General features: G+C 38.8%; 1 protein-coding gene across 1 annotated transcript in view; it reads left to right on the top strand.

The window, feature by feature from the left end:
• The window catches only part of ITGA2 (integrin subunit alpha 2), a 110,678-nt gene that overhangs the window by 26,266 nt on the left and 63,862 nt on the right, over positions 1-20,550 (top strand). The window contains exons 2-3 of the mRNA XM_045438253.1: positions 1,593-1,710; positions 16,357-16,466. Coding sequence (XP_045294209.1) covers positions 1,593-1,710; positions 16,357-16,466 — 228 coding nt within the window. The remainder of the gene's footprint in view (positions 1-1,592; positions 1,711-16,356; positions 16,467-20,550) is intronic.

The following is a 20,550-nucleotide window of genomic DNA, read 5'->3' as shown; positions in this document are numbered from 1 at the left end:
TTTTCTTTTGCATTGTATTTCCTGAAAAATAAAAAGGAGCAGTGGTGCATATGAGAAATAGATGTTAAAGAGAAAATCTGCAAATGTAGAGCTGTGTAGATTTTTCTGCAGAGTATTTCAAAATTATTATTTGTCCTCTTCCTGGCAGACTGTCTTTTTAAGAAATAATAGGCTGAGCTCTCTTGAATGAACAAGAGATGGTAGAATGGCTTTGGCACGTAGAGAAGCACGTTAATTACTTTAAGTTCCCAAAGCTTTATCACTGACCTCATAGTTCCTTTGGCGCACTCTGCACTCTGGTCTCAGGAGTGCACAGGCAGCCCTTTTCCTCCAACCTTCCAGTGGCTGAAACAATAGATTGATGAAATACTGTGTACTTTCAATGCTGTCCAGAAAGTGGGATATTCTTTCATGAAAACACAAATTAGTAGAACTTGGATGTCAGTTTTAAAGAGCCCACTCTGCCTACGGTGTCTGCAAAAATAAACAGATCTCAAACAGGATGAAGCATACTCCCCTTCCCACAGACAGCGTTAATATCCACACATCCTTCTCTCTTCTGAGTGAAGGACGGACAGCTATCAACCGTACTCTTTCCCCTCATTCCCTTTCCATCACAAACAAGGTTTTTCAAAAAAAAAAAGTCTAGCAAGGCTTTATCCTATCAGGGTCTTTGTTGTTTTTGAAAATGATTATCGTTTCTTGGGCATTCAGAAAGAAGCATCAAAAGCCAAAACCACTTTTGACAGTTCTCACTGGAATAAAAAAGATAGGACACCACTCTCTACATTTTCATCCTCAAAAATGATCTCTTATGAAAGAAAATGATACAATTTTCAAGGGGCTGTGATTTTTCCTCCTTCTCTGAGGTAATCAGCAGTGCTTTTCCAACAGACATTTCATACAAAGTCCGTGTCAAAATCTTCTTGGGGATTCAAGAGAAAAAGTAGATAGCCTTCAGCCCTTTGAACAGCTTAGAGTTATTTAAAAGTCCCTAGAGGTAATATGTGGTTTAAGAATTCAAGCTGTTGAATCAGACAGCCCTGTGTTCAAATCCTGCCCTCACCCTTATTTCTTTCCACGTGTGAGACACCCTTCAGGAACCTTAGAAATTCCTGCAAAACAAATATAATATTAACAATCATATTCTAGGGTTGCCATGAGGATAAATGGGGTACTTAATCATGTATATAAAGTATTTAGCATGGGTGGCACCTGGGTGGCTCAGTCAGTTAAGCATCCAACTTCAGCTCAGGTCATGATCTCACAGTTCATGAGTTTGAGACCCCCGGCAGGCTCTGTGCTGACAGCCTGGAGCCTGCTTTGGATTCTGGCTCTCCCACTCTCTCTGCCCCTCCCTGATCGTGCTCTGTCTCTTTCTCTGTCTCTCAAAAATAAATAAAACATTAAAATTTTTTTAGCATGGTATCAGAACCCCAAATAAGTACTGGTAAACACTAATAGTGGTAAACACTAATAAGGAAAACAATTATTACATAAAACAAGTTTTTTTAAGTGGTCTTTGAGAATTGTATTACAAAACTATATTCACAAATTGTAAATATGGACTATGTTTTCATTTTTCTTAATAGGCATTTTAAATTGTATGGCATACAATGTTGGTCTCCTAGAAGCAAAGATATTTTCCGGTCCTTCAAGTGAGCAGTTTGGCTATGCTGTGCAGCAGTTTATAAATCCAAAAGGCAACTGGTAAGAATATTCTCTCTATGGTTTCAATACAAATACTAAATAAATTTAATGTTTGGCTCCAACTGCTTGTTCAAATTGGTACATGAATATATTATGAATGGATATCTTCAAATATCCTTAAATGAAGGATCTTTCCTTGAGAGTTGATAACTTTCAGATTGATAATTAATGAGATGGTGTAATGGTACTTTTTAAAAACCTAGATAGAAAACTTTCCCTAACTATTCCATAGTAAATTCATAATAGCAGTTCCCTTTCTCTAGTGCATTTGCATTGTTCATTTTTGCCTAAAAGTGCTCCCAATTTTTAATGCTGTGTAATGGTTACATTTAAACCATGGTTACATTTATATCAACTACCTTCAAGGATATGGAAATATATGCCCCCCCATTGCTGGTTTAAGTTTCCCTTTAAAATAATGAAAATCAATGCAGGGGAAATTAGACGATTCTGAAAGTTGTCTTTAGGTAGAAGAACTTTAGCTCCTCCCTTGCCAGTCTTGATGTCCACTGGTCACAAGAGTCCTGCCTTTAGAACCTTATCTTCCTGTTGCCGCAGAAGGCTTCAGACTTACCCCGGATCTTCCAATCTGGATCCTTTAGAGTTCTTTTCAAAGACTGAATGGCTATTTTTGGCTTATCAAATAAGAGCTATAATTAATAATCTTTTTTCTGTGTGAGCTTAAGTTCGATGCTCAAAAAATTGAATTCTAAGAAACATTTAGAATCCAAATTATTCACGTTTTGGAGCATGCCTATTTGTCTGATAGGGAAACAAAATGAAATTATCACTCGAGAGGGTACTGTCTCAAAAGACATCTTGGAGGAAGTGAATCATGAGTCTTAAGGGGGTCTTAAGGGGAGGAGATGAATAGTCAGGACAAAAGCATTAACTAATATGAGGAGACTTGGAAAGCAACGTATGTTGTAGTTTTTCCGTCATCCCAAAGGATAATAATGGTCTGGTTGAAAACCCAAAGAGTAGCAATTATTATCATTTGGGATATGAGAGTGCATCTCTAACAGTTATCTTTTTTTTAAAATTTTTTTTTTCAACGTTTATTTATTTTTGGGATAGAGAGAGACAGAGCATGAACGGGGGAGGGGCAGAGAGAGAGGGAGACACAGAATCGGAAACAGGCTCCAGGCTCTGAGCCATCAGCCCAGAGCCCGACGCGGGGCTCGAACTCCCGGACCGCGAGATCGTGACCTGGCTGAAGTCGGACGCTTAACCGACTGCGCCACCCAGGCGCCCCTCTAACAGTTATCTTATTATGCTTTGATAACCATATACTGTGGTTAAAGGCTAGACAGATGTTATAGTTGGTATAGTATGACCTTGGAATCTGGCAGATGAATTTGCTGATGACCCGCAATTTTACATATCTAGCCCCGATTCTTCCCTGAGCTGCGGACACACATAACAAACAATCACTACATTAATGCCTAGTAGACATACCAGACTTAACATATCAAACATAAACAAATATCTGATTGTCTGCACCAGCTGATGAGACCAAAAATCCTGACTCCTCCCTTTCTGTCACCACCCCATATCTCATCCATTAACCAGTCCTACTGATGCCACAACCAAAATACATGTGATAACAGACCATGGGTTTCCCCCATCATCCCTGCAGTCCTTTCTCAAAGCCAACATGAGCCCTTGTGGGTACTGCGGCAACTGCTTCTCAGCCCACCTGCTGCTTCCCTTCTCACCCCTCGGGGAAGCCTTGTGAACTGTCAAGTACATGATTCAAATAATGTCACTGCCAAGATTAAAACCCTCTGTGGCTTCCTATTGCAATCAGATGACATTAAAATTTCTTAAAGGATCTTCCTTGACCTGGTCTCGGTCTGCCTGTCCTGTCTCACGTTTTACCCCCTCACCCTTAAGCCCTATGAATTCTGTCCTTTGTCTGTCCCTTGAACACACTAAGCTCATCACTGCTTCAAAGCTTCTGCCCATGCTTTTTTCCTGGAAGGATCAGTCTTCCCAAGATCTTCACTTGGCTGGTGGGTTCTCATTTTTCAGTCCCCGCTCAAATGTCTCCTCTTTATAGAGACCTTTCAGAGCACGACTACATACATGAGCACTTCAGCTCACCTCCCAGCCACTCTCCCACCTTCCATGCAGATTTCTTTTCTGTATAGTAGTTATTGCTATCTGAAATCACCTTTACATGTTTATACTCCCATTGTCTTTCTTCTGCCCTGTCTCTGAGTATAGGCACATTGTTTTTGTTCAATGGCGTGTCCAGAACCCAGAGTGCTATTTGGCACCAAGTAGGGGATCAATAATTGTTTGCTGAATGACTGAATGAAAGTCCCATTTCCAAATTATTCACTTTAGGTACTCTACAAAGTGAACCATAGTAATTTGACTTAGGTCTGAACTGAACGAGACCTTCGGGGGGACTCTGATGTTCTGCTTCATAAGTATGACCTTGCTGAGGACAGTCGCCATCAAGCTTGAGGTTGTTCTTTTTAAGTGAAAGTTTTTCTGGGACAAGACAAATCTGAGAGAAAGAGACACTATCAGCAGTAGATGCTATTAGAGACAATAAGCTTATGAAGGATTGGAAGGTAACTCAACCACTGGCCCACTACAGGTTGGAAGCTGAACAAGACCAACAGGGAAAAAATGTTGACAGGAATCTAGCAGGCAGAGTCCTGGGAAAGTGAGAAGCAGCTATACCCCCTTTCTCCCTCCACAATTCTCTCTGAGCATACAAAACATTGTTAAAAGACAAGTGTATTAGCAACTTATGATGAGATTCTGGTGCTGATAGGGTTATGTCCAGACCAAAGACACTAAACATTCCTAAATCCTACCATGGCCTTCTCATGACATTCCTGAGATATATATAAACACAGGACAATGGCTATTGGGAAACAAGGCACCACTCTATTATTGGCTCAGCTGGTGCTTTTAACTCCAGTGTAGAGCTTTTTGGGAATAAGTAACGGTAGGTTTATCAAGACCTTACTTCCCTCAAGCCTGTCTGAAACCAGCTGGTAAGAGCGTATCCCAGTGCACAAAAAGAAAAGAAGGGAGAGTGCCTGTATTACCTGAGAAGCTAAACCCCGTTGCAGTGCAAAGCTGGAAGGAAAGAGAACAAAAACTGGCCTGGCATGCCAGTCTGTCCTTCCACTGTTCTGGCCTTGTTGAAGCAGAGAAGCAGAAGAGGCCAAGGAGTGGACATGATCTGCTAATCCACCACAGGCTGGACACCGCGTGAAGTGCCAAGTAGAGAACATCAGAATTACCTTTAAGGAGTGTGGAGTAGAGCCATGGAGAAAGACTGATATGCAGAGTGGGCAGCCATGAGTAATGCCAGAGACGTACTAAGGGCCAACCCCGTATGGTTAATAATGTTGGTGTTCTTTCAGTGCCACTGATAGTGTTAACTTACTATTAAGAGCTCGTTTTCTCCTCCCGAAGCCTGAGACACTTGAGGGCAAGGTTTGCTCCTGGCCTCTCTCTCATCAGCCTGTCACAGGGGGCAGGGCTGTCACAGGATCCATGTGGTGGTGTTTCCCACTCTAGTGCCCGAGTGGCCCATGGTTAGGACAAGCGCCCTCACAGCACTCAGGCTCAAGGAAAATAATACGAAACTTGGAATCCAGAATTGCCTATTTGTTTTGACGATTGGCACAGTGCCCTTCTCCACTCCTAATTTATGACAACTGCACAGACATTATGGAAGTAGCAGATGTGGAAAGGACTGTTTAAATATTAACTTGCCTCCTGATACTAGTCAAGTTAACTTTGGGCACAGAAAGTGGGATTACTGTGAATTCCTTTAATAACTGGGAGTCTTTTTCTCCTAGACTTATATAACACACACACACACAAAACACACACACATACACACATACATCCCTTTATTTTCTTTACTCTCTTACTGCTTGTTCTGAAGCTGCTGTTTGGGTAGTTTCTCCTCCTCTTTCCTTGACTTTCTTTACAATTTGTATTGTTGAGCCCCATCTCTGTCTCTCAGCCCTTTCCTTCCTTCTGACAACTCACATAAGGCTCTAGTCTGAGTTTTCTTAAATCACACTCCTTGTTTTTCAAATACAACCTCAGCTTCCACATGGCTCATGTTCCTAGGAATTTATAGGCATATTTTACATTGGGATGTACAAGATCTTAACAAAATGGTCTTGATGCTTTTCTAGTTTTATTTATTATACTTTTACTACACTGTGGCTTTTTCTCTAGAAATAGTGGTCATGTGGCTTTGAAAATTCTAGAGCTTTTTGAACAGCCTCAAAAAGGCTGGATCGTTTGACAAGCAAGATTACCTCCCAAGCAGAGCAAGGGAGCACCCCTGTGTCTGGAAGTAAAGCTGTGGTCTTCTGTCCCTTCAGTGGCACATTGAGGCCCTCATCATACACACAGGATGTTTAAATGTGGATGATGCAGTTTTTATCAGAAGCAATTACACAAAGGATTGAAATATGTTTAAAATCATTTCCTGGAAGCTTGTGGTGATATGCACTGTCTCTGTTTGTCTAATCTGAAGGCCTGTCGCATGAACAGTCTGAGCTCATTTTATGACTCAAAAATCTTAGAACCCTACAGCCATTTGTGTAACGAGAACTGTCTGGGAACAAGGGGGTATTTCCAGTGGGAGAGATGTATTCTCTTGTGTCAGCAAGGACTAGTACGTGCTTGTTCCTTAAGAAGAGAAACATAATGAACATGTGCCATGGCCAATAAAAAACTCCATTTATGTATGAACTTATATTATAGTTCTAACATTATAATTAAGAAAAATATTAATAAAGCTCTATGTGTGTTATAAGTACATGGATAATACTTGTCTGTAAGACATATGGAAGAGGATTTCAGATAAGTAATAAGAAACATTCAATTCTATAACAGATATCAAAGATGATGCTGTATGTATGTTGGTAATAACAGTACTTAGTATTTACTGGTATTTACAGTATTGAAAAGTACTGAGTACTCTTTCTTTGCCAGACACATAATACAGTCGCTCTGAGAGATTTGTAAAATTATTACTCCATTTACAAATGAGGGGACTGGGGCTTAGAAAGGCTAGGTAGTTTGCCTGAGACTACAGAGCTAAGAAGTAATGTGCATATGGTAGTAATGCAAAGCAGAGATAAGATGTTCCAAGCATACATATTTTTGTAAGTATGTAAGGAGGAGAGTGGCAGGAGGTAATCAGCATTTATAAAAAATTATTTAATTACAATTGTCAAATAAACTTTATAAAGTAAGATGAACTTCATTTAGTACTTTGAATTAAAATTTCTGTTACAAAATGTGTTGCCTGAATAGAGATGACAGTTACCGCCTATCTTTTCATTCTCTCATGCACAGGGCTTTTCCATATAAGTCAGGAGCCAGAGCGCAAGGGTTTTACCCTCAGCTTCCCCACCACTAGCTGGCTGACTTTGAAAAAGTCACATGCCCTCTCTGGAGCACAAAGAGAGGGCCATCCCTACCAAACCAGAATGTTTTGAGCATCTCGTGAGAGAATAAAAGTAAAGCACTTCACTGGTGAAATAAAACCTGTATGTTAGTTTAAAAAAAAAGTGAAGTACTTCAAAAAATAAACCACTGTAGGAATAAACCAACCAAAGAGGTAAAAGACCTATACTCTGAAAGTTATAAAGCAATGATAAAATAAGTTGAAAATGACAATGAAATGGTGTGGCATTCCATTCTCATGGATTGGAAGAATATTGTTAAAATGTCTATACTTCCCAAAGCAATCTACACATTTAATGCAATACCTATCAGAATACCAATAGCATTTTTCACAGAACAAAAAATCCTAAAATTTGTATGGAACCACAAAGACCTCAAATAGCCAAAACAATCTTAAAAAAGAAAAGCAAAACTGGAGGCATCATAATTCCAGACTTTAAGTTATATTACAAAGCTGTAGTAATCAAAACAGTATGGTACTGGCATAAAAATAGACACGTAGATCAATGGAACAGAAAAGAAAGCCCAGAAATAAACCCACAACTATATGGTCAATTAATCTTCAATAAAGCAGGAAAAAGATAGTCTCTTCAATAAATGGTGTTTGGAAAACTGGACAGCAGCATGCAAAAGAAAGAAACTTTCTTACCCCATACACAAAAATAAATTCAAAGTGGATTAAAGACCTAAATTCAAGACCTGAAGCCATAAGAATGTGTGAAGAGAACACACACAGTAACTTCTTGACATCAGCCGTAGTAACATCTTTATAGATATGTCTCCTGAGGCCAGAGAAACAAAATCAAAAATAAACTATTGGGATTTATCAAAATAAAAAGCTTCTGCATAGTGAAGGAAACAATAAAAAAAAAAACTAAAAGGTAACCTATGGAATGGGGAAAGATATTTGCAAATAACATATTCCATAAAGGGTTTGTTTGCAAAATATATAAAGAATTTATAAAACTCAACACCCAAAAAACAAGTCAACTAAAAAATGTACATAAGACATGAACAGACAATTCCCCCAAAGACATACAGATGGCAACATACACATGAGAAGATGTTCATTGTCACTTACCATCAGGGAAATGCAAATCAAAACTACAATGAGATACTACCTCAAACCTGTCAGAATAGCTAAAATCAACAACACAAGAAACAACAGATGTTGGCAAAGATGTGGAGAAAGGGGAACTCTCTTGCACCATTGGTGGGAATGAAAACTGGTGCAGCCATTGTGGAAAACAGTATAGAGATTCCTCAAAAAGTTAAAAATACAACTACCCTATGATCCAGCAATCACACTACTTTGAATATTTACCCAAATAATACAAAAACACAAATTCAAAGGGATGTGTGCACCCTATGTTTATTGCAGCATTATTTACAATAGTCATGATATAGAAGCAGCCCAAGTGTCCATCTATTGATGAATGTGTAAAGAAGATGTGGTATGTAAACACAATGGAATAGTATTCAGTCATAGAAAGAATGAAACCTTGCCATTTATAACAACATGGATGGAGTGCAGTGCTAAGTGAAATAACTCAGAGAAAGGCAAATACCATAAGATTTTACCCATTGAGGAATTTAAGAAACTAAACAAAGGGGGAAAGAGAGAGAGAAAACTAGTCTTAACTATAGAGAACAAACTGATGGTTATCAGAGGGGAGGTGGGTGGAGGATGTGGTTAAATAGAGTGATGAAGGAGTGCACTTTTTGCAATGAGCACCAGGTGTTGTATGGAAATGTTGAATCACTATATTGTACACCTAAAACTAATATTACATTGTATGTTAACTAACTGGAATCAAAATAAAACCTCGGGGCTCCTGAGTGTCTCAGTTGGCTAAGCGTCTGACTCTTGGTTTCGGCACAGATCATGATCTCATGGTTCTGTGAGTTCAAGCCCCACATCTGGCTCCATGCTGACAGTGCAGAGCCTGCTTGGGATTCTCTGTCTCCCTCTCTCTCTGCCTCCCCCCCGCTCGCACTGTCTCTCTTTCTCAAAATAAATAAATAAACTTTAAAAAATAAAACAAAACCTTAAAAAACATAAACAAACTATGTCCACTGTTTAAAAAAATAAATTATGTCCACTGTAAAACACAAAACAAAAACAAAAACTAAACCACTATGCATATGTGAGTTACTCTCCTCAGCACTGTGTAAAAATACATAGGAAGAAAATCAGGATTTTTAGTAACAAGTTTTTCCCTACCTCTCTCCACTGCCTGTTTCTCAACCATTTCTCATCTGTCATCAATTAACTTCCATGCATATTGGATTAGCTTCAGTCCATTTCTTCTTCTTCTTGGCCAAGAATGCTATTCTGATCCCTTTTCCAAAATAATCATGTCTTTGTCTTTCATTGTGGCCTTTAAATATTAGCCAATATCATCCTTTATGTCTTTTTCCAAAGATAAAATTCTCCTGCCATTAGGTTAGCCTGGCAGGGCCATTTAACATGCTTACTTTGTTTATTCACAGGGTTTGCTTTTAGTTTAAACCCATGACATATATATTCCTTTTTGTTCTTCCATTCCATGTTATTTTCACTAACTTGTGACTTACTCTAATTTTTGTTTCTGGAAAGGCATAAGAAGTCTGACTGTAATAGTCTTACACTTTTAAGTTTAAAAATTTATTGTCAATATTTTTATAAATAATTATGGTATTGCCATATAATTAAGCCATCACTCAACACGACTAATATGGATGTGCAAAATGGCATATCTCTTGTCAACAAGGACCTTCTCTAGGGGCAGAATAAATCGGGAACCAAGTACCTTTTAGAAACCCATGGGCCACCCTGGTGTTGATCCACATATATTTGTTACACCATAATTGTTCATTTCTTTTCCATTTTAAAATAATCTTTATTGGGGCGCCTGGGTGGCTCAGTCGGTTAAGCGTCCGACTTCAGCTCAGGTCATGATCTCGCGGTCCGTGAGTTCAAGCCCCGCGTCGGGCTCTGGGCTGATGGCTCAGAGCCTGGAGCCTGCCTCCAATTCTGTGTCTCCCTCTCTCTCTGTCCCTCCGCCGTTCATGCTCTGTCTCTCTCTGTCTCAAAAATAAATAAAAAACGTTAAAAAAAATAAAAAAAAATAATCTTTATGGCTAGACTTTTTCCATAGTTGGTGTTACTTATAAATAAAAATCTATAGTAGAAAAGCCATTTTAAATATCCCTGCTCTGACTTGCTTCTCCCTTCCCCCACTCTGGACACAAATTTGTGCATATACCTACAAACAAACACACATACACACCCATCTTTTGTGACTTGCACAGGGGTTGGATCTGCTGCTCTCAAATATCTGGAGACCTGCAGTGATCTGGGAAAATTCTCCACGCCTCACTAGCTTGGCTTATAATTTAAAGCTTTCCTCTATGTTAATGCCTGAATGTCTGTTCCTGGAACAAAGTTCATTTACAAAGGTGAATGGGGCTTACACATGCACACCTTCCTGGTGGCCAGTTGTCTGAAACTTTTCCATCAGTCTAGCTCCATCTGACAAGGGATTTAGGGAATACTAAGTGGCACAGGTTGGAACTGTTTGTTAATTTGTTTATAGCCAATAGGATGGGCAGACAATGAGTATCTCTTCTCTGGGAGACTTCTAAACAGAACTTACTATGATAGGAAGAATCGGGTTTGGAATGAAAGCACACAGGTGCAGCTCTAGACTTTGTTGCCAAGTAGACACTGAGACTTGGTTTTTCATAGGAAAACAGGAATAGTTGTAACACTTGACTTCTCTGGGAATTTACAAGCATCAAAGGAGACAATGTACATAAAACGTACTTTATAAACTGTAAAGCAGTTCATAAATGTTGCTTTTCCAAATTTTCTCATTCATAAAACAACCATCTGCCAAAGAACCTTGTTTGAAAGGTACTATCTCATGGGCTTTGATTTATAAAAATATGGTGGTCTTAAGACCATTCCTTTCCTTCCAAGAATGTGGAATTTATGTCATCACAAGGCTTTAAATTGAAAATATCAGCTTTTGATTTTAACTTTAGGAAAACCTCATGTTGGATGAGTCAATGTAACAGAATCAGCTTTTATTGACTCATTTGTTTCCAGTGCAAAAGCTAATTTCTAGGCTTCTTATGAAACAGAATAGGCTTAAGATGTTTTAGCAATAATGAGGTTGGTGGACTTCACCTTAGGGAACTGAGAGACCTTGAGGGTTTAGCCATCCCACTATTTAAGGAAGCAATCTGGCAGCCAACAGAGTCTGAAGTAGCATAATAAAGTTTAGAAACTAAAATTTCCTTTTAACACATGCCAAAGGGTTTAACTATTAAATTTATAACAACAGCATTTCCCAGCCAGGAGCTAAAAATGAACTCTCTTTACCTGTCTTCCTCCTTCCTAGAGATTTGAAGTCTTCCCCTTTCCATCATAAAACTCCTTTTGCATTACAAGCAGGAAGCAACTAGCTATATAGAACTCACCAGACCCCTTGTGTTGTCAGTGGCTTAAAACTAAACCACGTAAGGAATAATATTTATGTTTATATACTGTGTATTCATAGACTTTGAAATTTCTTACATTAATATATTGTATACAATAGGCTTCTAATCCTAAGTAAATATCCCCCTTGGATGTCTGATAGACATCTCAAACTTAAAATACCTCATACTGAACTCTTAAGCTCACCTTATCTCAAAATCTTGCTCTACTGATAGTAGCCCCCTTATCTAATCATGACTAATTGGTTCCTTTTAGTTTCTTAGCAGAGAAACCCAGAATCATCCTTGATTATTTGTGTGTGGGGTGAGTGTGTGTGTGGGGGGGGGGGGGAGGGGTGAAAGTGTGTGTGTGTGTGTGTGTGTGTGTGTGTGTGTGTGTGTGTGTGTGTGTTTAAAAACTAACCTCAAGAAATCCTACTGGCCCTACCTTCAAAATACATCTAAAATAAGATCGCTTCTCATGAGCCCTGTGGGAGCCCCTCATCTCCTCTCGCCTGAATTTTTCATTTGCTTCCAAAATGCTTCACTTGCTTCACCTTTACCCCAGGGCAATCATTCTCAACAGAGCAGCCTTCAAAACCCTTCCAAAATATGTCAGATCATATCACTACTGTGCTGAAAACTCTCCAGTGGCTTTCTCATGTCACTCAGAGGCAAAGCCAAGTTCTTACAATTTCATACAATTTCAGTCTTCTGGGATCTGGTCCTGTGACCCATCTGACTACGTCTCCTCCCACATTCCTCCTTATCACTGCAGTCCAGCCACAGGGCCTTTGCATTTGCTGTTCCCACAGCCTGGATTATTTTTCCTCCAGAATTTTATGGCTTGCTTCTTTACCTCCTTCAAGTCTTTGCTTAAATGACACTTTCTCAGTGAGGCCTCCCTGACCATTCTAATAAAGATTACAACACCTTCCACCCCCACCCGTGTGGGAGGGTCCCCTCCCCAAGGAGAAAACAAAAAACAAAAAAACCTCAAGGCAGCCTGTCTATATGTGTACGTGACAACATCCCTCACAACTTTGTGACGTGAGACCACTTAATCAGACTGTTTGTGTGTTACCATATATGGAGACAAAGAAATAGAAAATGTATAAAAAACTACACCACGTGGCATTCGGGGTGCAGTTCTTCTGGTACCAACCCAACTGAGCAGTGCCGGCTCGAATAAAGTTGCTTCCTGGAAAGAAAAGCCTCAGTGTCATGACTCTGTGTGAGAATCCTCCGGTACTCCTAACTCTCCTGCTCATTTTTCCCACAGAGCACTGATCACCATCATGATATGTTTTATTTACTTATTAAAGTTGCCTATCTTTTCCCACTAGAATGTAAGTTCCACAAGACCAGTAATTTTTGACTGACTTATGCACTGATGTATCCCTAGTGCCTAGAATCGAGTCTGGCACACAGTAGGTCTGGCCACCATGTGCAACCTCACAGGATGCATATGTAACAAGGCCAGGGCACACTATTTATATGGAAATGGTACCCCCCTGGTGTGGTGCAAAATTTCAGCCTCGCAGGATCGCAATAAACATCTGTAGCATCAAATACAACTTGTTTTGCCCTACTATTTTAAGTACACCTCTGTCAATAATCTCTAGAAAAATCGCCAGTATTAAAGGAACACTTGGAGAGTTTATAGACTCATGGACCAAAGGAAGATATTTATAACAGCCCCTGGATTGTGGGTTTAAAACTACCTACACCACCATAAATACTGTTTACTAACTAAACAAAGTATTTTGAATTCCACTGGAGGTGGGCAAATTGGCTATGTTTTGGAACTCTACATAATCACTATTTCCCCACAAGATAATTGAACAGTAAGTGTTATTTTAAGTCATCTTGGAAGAATTCCCAGTTTCACTGCAGGAGAAAAGAGTTTATGTCTTGGGATTTTGTTTTGTTTTCAGAATCAGCACACACGACTGTTCATGCAGCTCTTTTGTCTGGTTGTGATTAAGTTAAGTCCATTACTTCAAAGAAGCTTTGCCATACTTCAGCAGGATTTACTCACTAACCTATCCTATTCTTCACATTTGTAACATTCTCTCCTGGCATGTTTCTTCCTGTTACAGCTGATTACATAAGATTTTATAAATAAATGTACCAGCCTCCTTATCTTCCTGTCTGATTAATATAAGAATGTCACAATTCCTTTGGAGCAGCCACTAGTGATGTCATAGCCTTTCCTTATGAGGATGAATTGTCAGGAATCAGAATTTCACTGAGGCCTCCGGGTGAAAGCAAGGAGGAGAGTCTACTGGAAATGTTGCCAACAAGGAGTTAGCAATGCTCTATGAAACATTCTCTGCAGTCGCTAGCATGACCTGTCAGCGTCTTACTAATGTGGTTCACCATATTTAAAAAATGAGTCATATATGATAAGGATACCCTTGTTCTTTACCGGTCACCGGAATGATCTGTTTTTCCACTGTTTTCTATTGTTTTGTGTTAAGAGTTTAACATGGCATAATACTGCCAGGGACCTATGTATTCTTTGAGAGAATTTCAAGTACCTTCACATCCTTTTTGTTAAGAGGCACACAATTGTACAGACACTTCTTCCTCTCTCTTCCTCCCATCTGATTAATGTAGGAGACCACGGCCCTCACAACAGTAGTGGAGATGTCATAACCCTTCCTGAGTGTGAGAGTATCAAATCCTGAATTCTTTGATGAGGCTGGAGGAAGTGAAGGGGAGAGTATCCGGGGAACACTTAGGCAATGAGAAAGCAAGTAGCCTTTCGAGCTTTTCTCATTGAGAAAAAGGTGGCTGATGGTGCTTTACTGCCAAAGGCTCTGAAGAACAGGATGGTTAAATGTTAGATGAGAAACACTTAACTTTTATTCTGCAGTGCGTTTCTCTTGGGCTGGTGAGGATGGATGGAAAATGTGCACAGTACAAGTCACCCGAATTACCACATTTAGTACTATTTGAACATACTCTGCCCTTACCTATATTATGAACAGTACAGCCTGGGCCTACAGTGTGGATGTGTGCTTACCAGATGACCTTGGCTGGTGTCCTTCCTGTCCACAGCCTCCTTATACGCCACACAGCCACACCCCCATCACAGTAGGTATGGCTTGACCATCATTTCCAGTTTCTATTCCTTGATTATTCTGGAACCCAACCCATTTGTTCAGATAGCTTTCCCAATCTGGGCCCTATGCCAGGCCTTCTTGTAGCTAAGAGGAAGGAGAATAACCGAAGGGTTAAGAGCTTGGGCTTCAGAATCAGTTACATTTGGCTCTCACTAGCTATGTGAATCATTAACTGTCTTTCAAAATAATCTGTATTTCCCTCTTTCCTCTGTGTTCATACTCTTCCCTCTGCTGAGAATAATGACTGACACCTTCATCCTCTGGTATTCATTTTTGTATCCTCTGACCATTTTAACGTTTGTTCCAGAGGGAAGCCTATTTCTATACTTCTGTTCATTTGTACTGTTATTGTTTTCCTTGGCATGTATTTTAAACAGCTTTACTGGATTTAGTAGATAGAAGCACACCTTCATCTTTCTGTACTCATTGTGGCACTTAGTGTGAGGCACATGTTATTTAATCAATAATGCTAAAACATTTATGCAGAAGCCTCATGAAAGAATTTAAGTTTCGTCTCATCTTTCCCAACTTTGACAAGGAAAAAACATTGAATCAAATGTGCTTCCTTAGTAACTGGATGCTGCTGAGTAATAAACCTACTACAGATTCTAAAGATCAGACTGTTTGCATGGACTCTTTCTGTCCATTCTTCTGTGACCAGAAATGTTAGATGAATGGTTCCACAGGGAAATAGTCTCTAGTTGGAGAAGCTCTGTAGGAAATAAAACTAACCAAAGAAGGATGTGAGCACCAGTCTCTAAACTCTGCTTCCTGCATTCTGGCTACTGATGTGTTACATGGAAGGAGAGCTCCATAGTATATTTGCTCTGTGTTTTTGCTAAGGATCCCCTTATATAGACAATAAACAGTAAAACCACTTAGATAATTCATTTGCTCCCTATGTAAATTAACATCTGAACACTGAATTCAAAGACTTAGTATGGAAAAAAGAATGTCAAATATCTCATTAATGATTTTTATAATGATTGTATATCAAGTTAGAGAAAATATATTATTTAAGTTAATTCACCTTTGCTTTTTATTGTATTAATGTAGCTAGTAGAAAATTTAAAATTACACATGCAGATCACATTTGTGGCCTGCATTATATTTCTCTAATGTATTTCCCATATTCATCAAGAATCAGGATCAGCAGGGGTATCTGGGTGGCTCAGTCAGTTGAGCATTCAGCTCTTGGTTTCAGCTCAGGTCATGATCCCAGGGTCATGGGGTTGAGCCCTGTGCTCAGGGCTTAGCATGGAGCCTGCTTAAGATTCTCTCTCTCTCTCTCTCTCTCTCTCTCTCCCCATCTCTGCCCTTCTCCCCTACTCACACTCTCTCTCTCTAAAATAAAAAAAAATAAAAATTTAAAATCATTTAAAAAATATTAAAATCATTTAAGAATTTGGACCAGCTAAGAGGAAAGGAAAAAGAACTGGTTATAGCTGAACAAATATGAATTACTATTTTCTTATTAAAAATTGAAATTAAATGTGGGTTTTTTCATTGTTTAGTGGTCAGCTTTAATCTTTAAGAAACTATAGCTAACATTTTGTATTTAATGAAAAAAAATTCCTCTTTCTAGGTTACTGGTTGGTTCACCTTGGAGTGGTTTTCCTGAGAACCGAATGGGAGATGTGTATAAATGTCCTGTTGATCTGTCCACTGCTACATGTGAAAAACTGAATCTGCAAAGTAAGTGGTAATTAGAAATATGATCTTTTACAAATAACAAGATCTCATTTGTTATAAACCTAACTAAAAAACAATAACAAAATCAATCATAATTCTGTCTTAAAGAAATAGAGACAGCTTTTTTTTTTTACCTTTGTATCTTTAGTCATATGAGGTCCAATTGCATCCAGTCTTTCAATACAGATTGAAGACCTGATTTAACAAGATGCATGGGAAATGTGTGCCTCGTGGACCATCTAGCCCTAGACTGTGGACCACTTTCCATTAATGTTTAAGATTGTTTTGCTGATTCCTTACAGAAATCTAAGTTTATCCATACCTCTCTCCCTCCTCAAAACAAATTATTAAGTATACACCTGTCAGTACCAGGGTTGCATTTAGAAATAAGGAGAAATACTCTGTTTCTGGTCTTGACTAAGTAATTGCATTCTAAAAGAAAAAAAAAGTCATCATTTTGGATCCTTTGTGTTTGGAATTGCTGTTTTAATTACCCATATCTCAGAGGCTTTCTATTAATGCATAAAGTTATTAAAGGTGCAAGACTAAAAAGCTAACTAAGTCATATTTCCATGCAATATTTCCTGGTGCATCGAAAAAATTACTCAATTCAATCATGCCAAAAAAACCCAGCACTGACGAGTTTTAGAGTTCTGAAGAACTAAAATAGATTAGGAAATCTATGTTAGGGAATCAAGGGAAAGTAGAGATTCAAAAATAGTGATTGGGACTTAGAATCAAGGGCATGTTTCTTATACAACTTTGTATACCTAATTTCTAGCATCATTTCTGGCATAAGATAGGAGTTTAATCAACGTGAGGTGGAAGGAACTTGAGTGGTGTCAAATGCTACCAAAGTTGAAGGGTATGAAGACTGAGTACAGATCATTAACTTATTTAAGGAGATAATGGGTGAACTAGATCAGTGCTCTTCAAACATTTTGAACATTCATCTATATAAGACCTATATAATACATATTACAAACATACATTTACATACTATTTCTAAAAATAATAAAAATGTACACATTAGGAGTGAATGCTCAAAGGTTTTATTATATAGTTCAAACATTTTATTATATCACCCCCAGTGTACCATATCACCTCTAACATTTGAATACTCATCTCATATATATATGTATATATATATTTTTTTAAGTTTATTTATTTAGAGAGACAGCGAGAGAGCTCGGGAGGGGCAGGGAGAGAGGAGAGAGAATCCCAGGCAGTCTCTGTACTGTCAGCAGGGAGCCCGATGCAGAGCTCAAACCCATGAACTGTGAGATCATGACCTGAGCTGAAGCCAAGAGTTGGATGCCTAACTGACTGAGCCACACAGGCCCTCCTATACTTTTTATTTTTTAAAAATTATATGCATGCACTGACTTATTATCTTCCTAAATAAAAATACATTTAAAAGAATAAGGACTGCAATGAGATACCACCTCATACCTGTCAGAATGGCTAAAATTAATAATATAGGAAACAACAGATGTTGGCAAGGATGCAGAGAAAGGGGAATCCTCTTACACCATTGGTGGGAATGCAAGCTAGTGCAACCATTCTGGAAAACTGTATGGAGGTTTCTCAAAAAGTTACAAATAGAACTATCCTATGACCAGAAATTGTACCACTAGGTATTTATCCAAAGGATACAAAAATACTGATTCAAAGGGGCATATGCACCCTGATGTTTATAGCAGCATTATCAACAATAGCCAAGTTATGGAAAGAGCCCAAATGTTCATCACTGATGAATGGATATGAAGATGTAGTATATATACAATTACAATTACTATTGTAACTCAGCCATCAAAGAGAATGATATCTTAGGGGGCGCCTGGGTGGCGCAGTCGGTTAAGCGTCCGACTTCAGCCAGGTCACGATCTCGCGGTCCGTGAGTTCCAGCCCCGCGTCAGGCTCTGGGCTGATGGCTCGGAGCCTGGAGCCTGTTTCTGATTCTGTGTCTGCCTCTCTCTCTGTCCCTCCCCCGTTCATGCTCTGTCTCTCTCTGTCCCAAAAATAAATAAAAACGAAAAAAAAAAAAAAAGAGAGAGAATGATATCTTGCCATTTGCAATGACGTGGAAGGAGCTAGAGTGTATTATGCTAAGATAAATAAGTCAGTCAGAGAAAGACAAATACCATATGATTTTACTCATATGTGGAATTTAAAAAACAAAACAGATGAACATAGAGGAATAGGTGGGGGGAAACAGAGGAAACAAACCAGGAAACAGAGTCTTAACTGTAGAGACAAACTAAGGTTTGATAGAGGGAGGTGGGTGAGGGATGTCTAAATGGGTGATGGGTAGTAAGGAGGGCACTTGTTGGGATGAGCGCTAGGTGTTATATGTAAGTGATGAATCACTAAGTTTTACTCCTAAAACCAATATTACCCTACATGTTAACTAACTAGAATTTGAATAAAAACTTGAAACAAAAAGAATAAGCACTGGGTATTATATGCAAGTGATGAAACACTAAATTCTACTCCTGAAACTAGAAAAATAATTAATGAATCAAAAAATAAATTTAAAAGAATAAAAACATACACATAGCAGTTCTGTTATGTTCTTTCTGCACTCCAGCAGATCACATTTTGCAAATTTCTTGCCGTGACTATGAATCTAATAGTGTTGAGGGGAGAAATGGATCACAAAGAATTTAAGAGCATATGAGGCATGAACAAGTTCTACAAGTAAAAGTAGCCCTTTATTTACAGAATTTGAGTAGTGAAGGAGAGTTGGGAAAACGGATGGAGAAGGAGGGTTAAATGAAGATTTTCCTGATAAAAACAAATAATCCTATTTGTAGGGAGAGTAGAACGAGGTGATGAAAGGGAGTAACTATTTATCAAGAGTAGAATTAACTGGTTGGAATTAACATCACTGGTCCATGGGAAAATTAGTCTTAGAAAGATTGCTCCTTTCTTGAAGACACAAAGGAAAGAGACAACAAAGAGGACTTCCAAGAATGACCTTTAGGTAAAGCTAATACAATAATGGCCCTGGGTCAAGGAGGGTAAGTTAAAGTCAATGTTGGCTAGGCAGAGGTTAGCCAACAAATTTAAACATTATTTAATCTTTAAATAATACTGTTGAGGAGAATTGCAATGTTCCACAGCTCAAGAATGGATACAGTCAGTGGATGATGCCCTAGTTGAGTGGGAGAGAGGAAGTTGGGGATTATTATTTTACATGGCTAGTCTCATCATTTTCTTCTATTTTCTTATTTTTCTTATTTATCTTATTTAAATCCAAGTTAGTGGGGGCACCCGGGTAGCTCAGTCAGTTGAGTGTCTGACTTCAGCCCAGGTCATGATCTTGCAGTTCGTGAGTTCGAGCCCCATATCGGTCTCTGGCTGACAGCTCAGAACCTGGAGCCTGCTTTAGATTCTGTGTTTCTTTCTCTCTCTGTGCCCCTCCCCTGCTCACACTCTGTCTCTCTCTCTCTCTCTCTCTCTCTCTCTCTCTCTCTCTCAAAACTAAATAAACATTAAAATCTTTTTTCTAAATCCAAGTTAGTTAATATATAGTGTATTAATGGTTTCAGGAGTAGAATTGAGTAATTCATCACTTAAATACAACATCCAGTGCTCATCCCAACAAATGCCTTCCTTAATGCCCATCACCCATTTAGCCCATTCCCCCACCCAACACTCCTCCAACAACCCCCAGTTTGTTCTCTGTATTTAAGAGTCTCTTATGGTTTGCCTCCCTCTGTGTTTTTAACTTACTTTTCCTTCCCTTCCTCTATGTTAATTTTATTTAAATTCCACATATGAATGAAATCATATGGTATTTGCCTTTCTCTGACTGACTTATTTCACTTATAATATATTCCAGTTCTATCCACCTGTTGCAAATGGCAAAATTTCATTCTTTTTGATCACCAAGTAATATTCCAATATATATATACATACATGTATGTATATATATATATATATTTACACACACACACACACACACACATATGTATACTACATCTTCTTTACCCATTCATCCGTTGTTGGACATTTGGGCTCTTTCCATAATTTGGCGACTGTTGGTAGTACTGCTGTAAACATCGGGGTGCATGTGCCCCTT

This window comes from Leopardus geoffroyi, chromosome A1, assembly GCF_018350155.1.
Source record: "Leopardus geoffroyi isolate Oge1 chromosome A1, O.geoffroyi_Oge1_pat1.0, whole genome shotgun sequence".
Classification (NCBI taxonomy): Eukaryota; Metazoa; Chordata; class Mammalia; order Carnivora; family Felidae; genus Leopardus; species Leopardus geoffroyi.
Note: the sequence above shows the minus strand (reverse complement) of the source record. Positions and strands in the feature narration are given on the sequence as shown.